Source organism: Rosa chinensis, chromosome 2, assembly GCF_002994745.2.
Source record: "Rosa chinensis cultivar Old Blush chromosome 2, RchiOBHm-V2, whole genome shotgun sequence".
Lineage (NCBI taxonomy): Eukaryota > Viridiplantae > Streptophyta > Magnoliopsida > Rosales > Rosaceae > Rosa > Rosa chinensis.
In genome coordinates, this window is record NC_037089.1 from 48,770,057 (window position 1) to 48,779,011 (window position 8,955).

The 8,955-nt window shown below is 36.2% G+C and overlaps 1 protein-coding gene across 1 annotated transcript; it reads right to left on the reverse strand.

The window, feature by feature from the left end:
• Window positions 1–47: 47 nt before the first annotated feature.
• LOC112189901 (protein HEADING DATE REPRESSOR 1) lies at window positions 48–2,852 on the reverse strand. Its single transcript, XM_024329286.2, has 3 exons — window positions 2,490–2,852; window positions 547–878; window positions 48–454 (listed from the first exon to the last, which is right to left on the reverse strand). The coding sequence occupies exons 1-3, from the start codon at window positions 2,596–2,598 to the stop codon at window positions 248–250; spliced, it is 648 nt and encodes a 215-aa protein (XP_024185054.1). The 5' UTR covers window positions 2,599–2,852; the 3' UTR covers window positions 48–247.
• Between the last annotated feature and the right edge of the window lie 6,103 nt (window positions 2,853–8,955).

Genomic DNA, 8,955 nt, shown 5'->3' on the forward strand with positions numbered 1-8,955 from the left:
ATGCGGCAATACATGTACTTCGTAGAAAATATATTTTCACGAAAATGTAAACCAAGAAGATCCACAATTTGGACGTATTGTTAATACATGCTCGCAAGATTCACAATTCATCTGTAAAAGTGTAAATTCAAGACAATTGACTAGCACTAGCAGGCCACACCAGTATGTATATGCATATATTATGCTTCTACTGTCTCGGAGAAAATGTACAAAAAGAATAAAGAAACAAGCAAAATAAAATAAACAATCATGGTTCAGCAGGGCCTTCATCATCTCCAACATTGCCGTCTTCGTGCAGCATGTCCATAAGCATAGTAATCTGGTCTTGCAGCATTGCATTCTCTCTCTCGACTTCCCCACGTTTGCTTCGCTCTTGCAGGAGCTGCAGTTGCAAGTGTTCTAGGCACCTTGCATCCTCCTCCAATTGCTCGTTTAGTCCATCAATTTCCCTATCCTGGAAAATAAAACGAATAATGGTTACATATATATTGCACATACCATCTACTTGATTGGAGATGAGGCGAGTGAGGTGTTTGGAAATGACACCTTTCTGTTCATTTCCTGAATGGCAATCCGCCTCATTTTCTCAACGACATCAACATTAACCAGCTTTCGCCTTTTTCCAATAAGCCACCCTTTAGGATAGCTCGTGGAATCAAAGTCAGGAGGAGGAAGTAAGGACTCAGCTGATGGTCGTTTCCCATTGCTATTCATCATAGGTTCTAAGGGTTCAAACAGAGCCTTTCGCCGCTCCGACAGTTCAGGAGCTGCAGTTGAGTCCTGAAGCATATCCTCATCGGGCTCGGTATACTCTTCCTGTTTGTTGGGAGTATTGTTAGCAGTGTCCTCTGTTACCTTCTCTATACTCCTCCCGCCAGCTGTTAGAAACAAGTTACCTCTCTAGTGCTTGTCGAATTTAGACATATTGCAGCATATTTATACAGTAATTATACAGTAAACATGGAGGGCACTAATATGTTCAAACAACAGTGAATGCTGGCCATGTATACTATGAATTTTATACTATGTTGTTAATGTGTAGGAAGAGATGCAAGGTTTAACATGTGGAGTACACCAATACACCAGTCAGAAGAGTGTGGCAAGCCTATACTAATTAACCAATTACAGAGGACACTTCAGTTATTCTTGATTGAAATTAACCACTCAAAGCCAGTCAATACTTTAACTCAAACTAGAAATAACCATTCCATTAATCAGAAGAAGAGTTACAACCATTGCTGTCGATATCATAGCAATAACCTTATGGTTATGCTGGCATGGCAACGTAATATATAAGTTGGGGTGATATCAAGCCCTGAATTGCAGTCGATATCACAGTAATAGGAGCTTGGTTGAGGTTTGGACGGAGTCATTGATAGGATTCTTCACTGATCTTTTTGGTTTTAATTTATGAATTTTATAATTATGTCCAATGAGGGTAATAAGAAACTTTATGAATCCTCAACTGCAGTGATGCATGTCAGCCAACATGAAACCAAATTACAAGGACAATATCATAATTTGAAAGGTTGGTAAAGAGTCCCCCTCGTGGACAGCTTTTATAGTAGCAGTTGGAAATTGATATAAACAATCAAAATCTTGGGATTTTCATGTTTGTTTCCAAAGAATTGGTTGAATCCTGGAAGGCATTTATTAGGTTTACAATAGTTGTGCCATACTGTAAGTTCCAGCCAAAAAAGACAAAAAATCAGCAAGATCAAATGCATTCTCAATTATTATAATAACTTTCAATTTCAGCTGTTAGATTCATTTGTCCTTCACAGTCCCTTAAAAACTGTCATTTACATGAGTAGGCATTCTCTCCATTATATTGTTTTTGTTTATGTAATATTGGATGAAGACTAGTTGATCGTGCACAGAACCATACCACATTGACTTCACGAATTGAAATACCATTTTTTAAGAGAAAACATCAATTGTAAGCTTTATTATTAAAAAAAGAAAAGTTTCTTGGTCATTCAAAATCAAATTAATTAAAAACAAACCAATAACTAAAATTGAAGATGACAGGATTAACCCTGTGATCACATGAAGATTATTGGCCAAAATTATTATTTTTTATTTTTAGGAAAAAGAAAAAAGAAAAAGAAGGCAAATGAAATGCATATAATAATGAGAGGGCAATTCATAATTCATGCCAACCGAACCGAGTAACGTACGAGCAAAGTCAGCAACTCATAACAAACGTTTTTACGTCTCTCTCTTCAGACCCAACAACTCTTTCAAACAACGATAATATCAAGTGAGAGATAATCTGCTGAATTGATAATCTTCTGAAGACTAAAATTAAAGACACAATGTTTAAGAAACATACCAGCATCAAAACTCGAAGCGATCCAATTAGCTATTAAATTTTACATAATTTGGTACTTGGGTATTGCCCTAATGGCCTAATTAATCATGCAAACATCACAATTCACAAATCAAGAAGAGAGATTGAAAGTAAAAGGGTACTAACTATATAGTACCTGATCTCTTTCTGGGTTTCCAATCAATTCTAGTGGAAGAGACAGGAGCAAAACCCTCCAAGGCCCCATCAACCTTCTTATGATTCCCATCTCCGTTCTGGTTCTCCATGGGGAAAAAGATCAAACAAACAAGAGTAGAACACAGACCTCCAGGACCCAACTTTCCCCTTATGATCGACCAATTCAGCGTCAAAGTCTCTCTCTACAAGAAAAAGATAACTGCTTTCAGCTTTTATATCTTTTTGGCTTCAAGTTCTCACCGAGAGCTCTGAAGAAAGAGGAAGAGATGATAATTGTTGGGTCGATGATTACAACTAGGGGACCATAGATATATACCATGTGTGTGTTCCCTTCGACGGGTGAGATTTGGCATTTGGTGGCAGAATTAAGGCAAACAGTTGTCTCTTTCTGGGTCCATATATGTCATTTTCTTTGCCTGGGTAGTGGTTATAAATAATTGTGAAGTTTAATTTCTTAACCATATATCTTATGAGGGGTGTTAATGTGGGTTGCTTGTTCTTTTATTGTTGTGTTTTTTCAACTCTTCTCTTCTAGTTTCAGCCTAAACTTAAATCAGAATTTAAAAACGAAAAATGTTTTTCTAAGTTGACCAGGCTGTCATGGACTGTGGAAGAGTCTATGCTCAGGGGGGCTGAGCATTTTTCTTGATACTTTTGGTACATAGAAATTTGGAGGCTTTCTTTGCACAAATTTGATGTATGTAAGTTATAAACTAAGAATTTATCCAAAAAAAAAAAAAAAGTTTTAAACTAAGAAGCTTCAGAAATGGAGAACGATACTAAGAAATAGAAATAATAGATAAAAGAACTAGAAGTGTGGGTCAAATTTTTCAATCGCATCTCGCTATATCAATCGTGTAGACTATAAGTCCACAATTACTTTGCAACACTTGAGTTATCGAGGAGATTTCTGTTCAAGTTTGCAACATTTAAAATTATAAACATTAACAGTTCAGGTTGGACAGATTCAGTTTGTCTATTAATTTAAACTAGGTCGATACCTTAACGATAATTAATTTGGCCAAAAATTTGCGGATTTGATTGGTACATTAGGAACAAAAAACTGAACAATCGAGATGCCAAAATGTGATCGAAAAGTGGGTCTCATAAGAGATCCCTTAAAATGGCCAATAAGAGGGATATATATATATATCAAGAGAGGGCGTCCTTACTTTAAGAATTTGAGGATTTTTACTATTTTACACTAGCCTATGATTTATTCAATGATCTCAACCGTTGATCATTTAGATTTCTATGTAATAATGGTGTCTACAAAAAATCAACCAAATCCATGATCATTTGGTTACTCAAAATTGTGTAAACAAATGTAGTCCGTTAGATAAAATTAAAACAAACATTGTGCTAATCAAATAGTTAAATGTTTTCTGATTTGGCTAATTTTTTGTAGGATTCATATGTGTATAGGTAACTAAAGAATGAGTGATTGTGATTATTAAAATACATCCTCACTTTAAGAGTTTAATGACGTCCTCTCTTGATCCTCCCTACACGCACACACACACACAAACAAACAAACAAATGGTCACTCAAGTTTTACCTGTTTGACACCTTTGGTCACTCAACTTTAACTCTGTTATTCACTTTAGTCACTCTGTTATTTTTTTTTTCATTTTTTTAAACTTTATTTGCCACAATATCAATGATATTTTCGTCCAACCAAATGTGAAAAATTGAGAAGTACGAATTGGAATGATTGGGAGAAGTGATTAAAGTGAAACAAAATGCCCCTTCGGTGACTAAAGTGATTGACAGAGTAATAGTTGAGTGACCAAAATGATATATTTGAAAATTGAGTGGCCAAAGTATTGAATGAGTCATAGTTGAATGACTATTTGTGAAATTCTCCTATATATATATATATATATATATATATAGGATGATGCTATTCACACACCTGTTTTCTCTATTCACGCACCCCTTCTATTTGTCTATTACTTTAATTCAATTTTTTTTATATAAATCACCCTAACTACCCTCCCTTGTAATTATGTTTCTTTTTAATTTTTATTTTTTCTATTTGGCAAGTCAATCATGAATCTAACATCACTATACAATAAATCAATTTTTTTCACCTATATAAATGAAGGAAAAATAATACGTTCATTAAGTGGAATGACATGTATTATTAGATAAGGAATATATTTCCCAGGTAATTACGTTCATCCAACTGAATCTAAATTGAAAATGTCAGTGAGCCATGACCTGTTGGTTAACTAGCCTAACTAGCACCGTGGAGATCATGAGTTCAAATCTCACTTACATCATGGGTTGGGTGGGGAAAAAACTGTCATCCAGAATAAGAAAAATAAAATAAAATGAAAAACTGAATCTAAATTGCAAAGTTTGTCTCGTCATACACCTCCTACTTATATGCTAAAGATGTTTGTTTCATGATTGACTTGACAAATTGAAAAAAGAAAAGAAATATAATTACAAAGGAGGGTAATTAGAGTAATTTAAAAAAAAAATTTGAATTAAAGTAATAGAAAAATAGAGGGGGTGTGTGAATAGAGAAAATAGATGTGTGAATAGCACCATCCATATATATATATATATATATATATATATACAGATCCTATCCAGAGCGGAGCTCTGCTTTGAAATTAATGTGTGAAGTTCGAGTTTTGAGTCACACGTTAATTTCAAAGCGGAGCTCCGCTCTGGATAGGATCTATATATATATATATATATATATATTGAATTACATATATATCCTCTTGCAAAATGACAATTATAGACAATGAATTATAATCAACTAGTATTTTCTTTACAACCATTTCTGCCAAGTTTTAACACAAATTAAAGACTAAGAAATTGTTCCAAAACTCAATAAGTCTAGACTTCCTTCAAGGTTTGGTTGGAGGATGAGAGTTTTGGGTGGGAGACTGTGGTTTTTGGTTTTCCTGCATTCATGAGCTGCTTGTTTCTTTCTTAATTGGCTTCTTATGTTTTGTGTTCCCGGTTTTTTTTATTTGTACCAATTTTTGTAACGTTTCATTTTTTAGAAGGGTTAGAAACATAGGAATCATTGTCTAACTGTTTGATTTATGATCTTTTGATCAATTTTTGTGTTATAACCGTTTGATTCATGATCTAAAGTTCTAGAAATCTATTTTGGGGATTTTAGGTCTCCATGCAAAAAAATAATAATAATAATAAACAAGGATTGGAGGTGTATTGAGTGAATTAGAGGTATAATAAGTATTTTATTGTCTTGCATGTGAATAGTATAACTAAGGTTATTTGAGGAATTCAAACGGAGGTTTAGTGAGCAAATATTTGTATTTAAAACCAAAAAGAGGTATGAGAGGTTAAATGAGCAAATTTGGAGGTCTCAATAGAAACTTTCATATATATATATATATATATATATATATCCAGATCAAAAGTGGGCGTCTGCCAAACAGAAAAAGTATGGATTCAGCGTGGTCATCCATCCTCTCATCTCGATTAGGCTCCGAAGGAGACCAAGTTTCGATCTTGAGCTTTTTCTTGCCAGTGGATTCGTCGGCTATGAGTTTACAGTCGACCTTGATTGTGTGTCAACGCTCGCAGCCCAGACCTCGATTTCCTTGGCCTTCATCTTCATGGTGACACCGTTCGGGATTCGGGATGCACATGGTCTCGGTCTGGCAAGAGCAGCGCCGCCGTCGGCGCCTGATGCATCCTTGAGGATGGACGTCAGCACTTTTTCTGTTTTGCTGACGTCTATGTGTGTGTGTGTGTGTGTGTGTGTGTGTGTGTGTGTGTGTGTGTGTGTGTGTGTGTGTGTGTGTGTTGGAAGGGGGGGTTTGAGGATGGGGATCACAGTACAATTCTCGACCCATCCCTAATCTTAGAAAGCGGTGATTGGGATTCCAGTCCCCATTCCCCACTTGTCCCTGAAATTTTTCCCCTATTACAAGCGAGATCTAATGGAGCTCCACCCATTGGGGATTTTTTTTCATCCCTATTCGGTTGAGTTTAGTGGCAGGGTTTTTATCGATCTTTTGATCCTAGACATGGCGGTGCTTAGTTAAGAGGTTCACTAGTGTTTGGCGATGATGATTATGCTTGTTGGTTTACTATAAGTTTTGGGATACCCCCGATATGGTGGTGACACAAAGCATAAGTTGGTGTTGCTTGTGGTCTGATTGTGTCCTTCCTTAAGTGTGTGTTGTTCTCCCACATGTTAGTTTGGGTGGTGGTGGAATGTTTGTGGTAGCATCTAAGTTGCTTGTTGGGAGTGGTGTCTCTGTGCATGCGGTTAGGTTTATGTTGAGTCGGATATTGGACGAGTTACCCAACCTTTTCATGAGGTTTAATGGCTAGGGTAAAATCCTCATATGGTACTTGAACTATAACAAAATGCACTTTTTGCCACTAAGGAGATCGTTCTTTTTTTTCAAAAAGTTCATTTTACCTAGCTGTCAAAGTTACATACAAATTTTAAGTGAGTCTAGTGGTACATGTACTATCCATTTGTTAGCCCATTTAGTACTTTCATCCATTATCCTGTTAAAAATGCCTATGTGACAGCCATGTGGCACTCATCTGAGAAAATTATCAAGGGTAAAATAATCTTTCATTCATAATTGGATTTATGGCATTTAATATATTTTACTCTATCATTTAATAAATATTTTGACACTATTCAATCAAAAAATGGTCTCCACCTCGTGTCACTCGGCTGAGGACTTCTTTGACTTACAGATGTCCTTCTGGCAAGTTGTTCTGGAATATGTTTCTTCTATGTTTGAGTCTAGTTATTTTGATCGTTGCATGAGGTAGTCGATTTATTACAGCCCAAGGGAACTAGGGAGATGAATGATAAGTTGTGTGCACCTTATTCTAAGGTGGAGATTCGGGATGCACTTTTTTAGATGTACCCCACCCTGGCTCTAATGGGATGCCTTCGCTTTTTTTTTTTCCCAACAATATTAATTAGGATGTTATTGGTTATGATGTTGTGGCTATAGTTCAAGGTTTTTCACATTTTGGGAGATTGCTTGGTGCTCTTAATTACATACATGTTTTCTTAATCCCTAAGGTACAAAATCATAAGCATATGTTTGATCTACAGTCCATTGCTCTTTATAATGTGGTTTATAAGATATATTCTGAGGCTGTGGCTTAACCGGTTGAAAAAGATTCTTGATGTTTAATTTCACCAGCTTATTGTGCTTTTATTCCTGGGAGATTGATGAATACACTAATTGTGAATGAGGTATCCCATTACATTTACAACTGGAAGTCTAGTACAGAAAGGGTGATGTCTCTGAAATTGGACATGAGTAAAGCCTATGACACGATGGAGTGGTGTTTTCTAGAACTTGTACTATTGAGGCTTGGTTTTGATGAGACTTGGGTACGTATTATAATATATGTGTGTCAACTATTCATATATATATTTTTATTAATGAGCAGCCATGTGGTTATTTGACTCCTTTCCTTTGAGGCAAGGGCACCCTTTGTCGCCTTATTTGTTCTTATAGTGTGCTGAGATCTTTTCCACACTTCTTGAGAGGAAAACAAATAGAGGTTTGTTACGAGGTATTCAATTTTATCCTGAGGTGCCGGCTATTCATCACTTGCTTTTTGTTGATGATAACTTGCTTTTTGGTAGAGCTACTCAAGATGAATTTACGTAGATTCAATTTGTTCTCTTAACTTATGAGTCCTCGTTGGGGCAACAGATCAATTTTTCTAAGAGCAGTGTTATGTTCAGTAAGAAAGTGTGTGGCTTACTACAGGTGCAGTTGGCTAGTTACTTAGGGGTGAAGACTGTTTCTAAGTATAAGGAGTATCTGGGTCTCCCAACATATTTGGGAAGGAATAAGATTGCACCTTTTGTGTATATAAAGAAGAGGTTGAGAAAGAAGTTGGTTGGTTGACAAGGAAAACTTCTCAGTAGTGCTGGTAAGGATCTTTTTATTCGGGTAGTTGCACAATCCCTTCCTACTTATACTATGAACTGCTTTATGTTGCCGCAACATTTTCGTGATTCTTTGCACCAATTAGGCTTCCGGTGGGGTAGTAAAGCTGAAAACAGATAGATTCATTGGTTGTTCTGGGTTCGGCTCTGTCAACCTAAGGAGGTAGGTGGTATAGGCTTTAGAGATCTGCATGATCATAATTTGCTTTGTTGACTAAACAAGAATGGAAACTACTTTGTAATCCTACTTCTTTGTTGGCTAGATTGTATAGTGTTAAGTATTTTTCTCACTGAGCTATTTGGAGTAGCACCTTTACTTATTGTCCTTCAGCTTGTTGGAGAGGTATATTTTCATCCTTGAAGCTTCTTAGGAGTGGTATTTAGTGGCAGGCAGGTAATGGTATGGGTATTCGTGCTTGGGATGATCCGTGGATTCCTAGATCAGTCATTTGTCGGCCTTTTGTGCTTAGGGGTGGGTAAATGATTATTTGCTTCCGGGTCTTTCATGGAA

What these genes read in the sequence shown, in the direction of transcription:
- LOC112189901 (XM_024329286.2), bottom strand. Translation starts at nt 2,598, where the DNA reads ATGGAGAACCAGAACGGAGATGGGAATCATAAGAAGGTTGATGGGGCC. An exon ending in GAAACCCAGAAAGAGATCAG is followed by an intron (nt 879 to 2,489) that starts GTACTATATAGT and finishes TGTTTCTAACAG; the next exon opens with CTGGCGGGAGGAGTATAGAG. An exon ending in TTCAGGAAATGAACAGAAAG is followed by an intron (nt 455 to 546) that starts GTGTCATTTCCA and finishes TTTATTTTCCAG; the next exon opens with GATAGGGAAATTGATGGACT.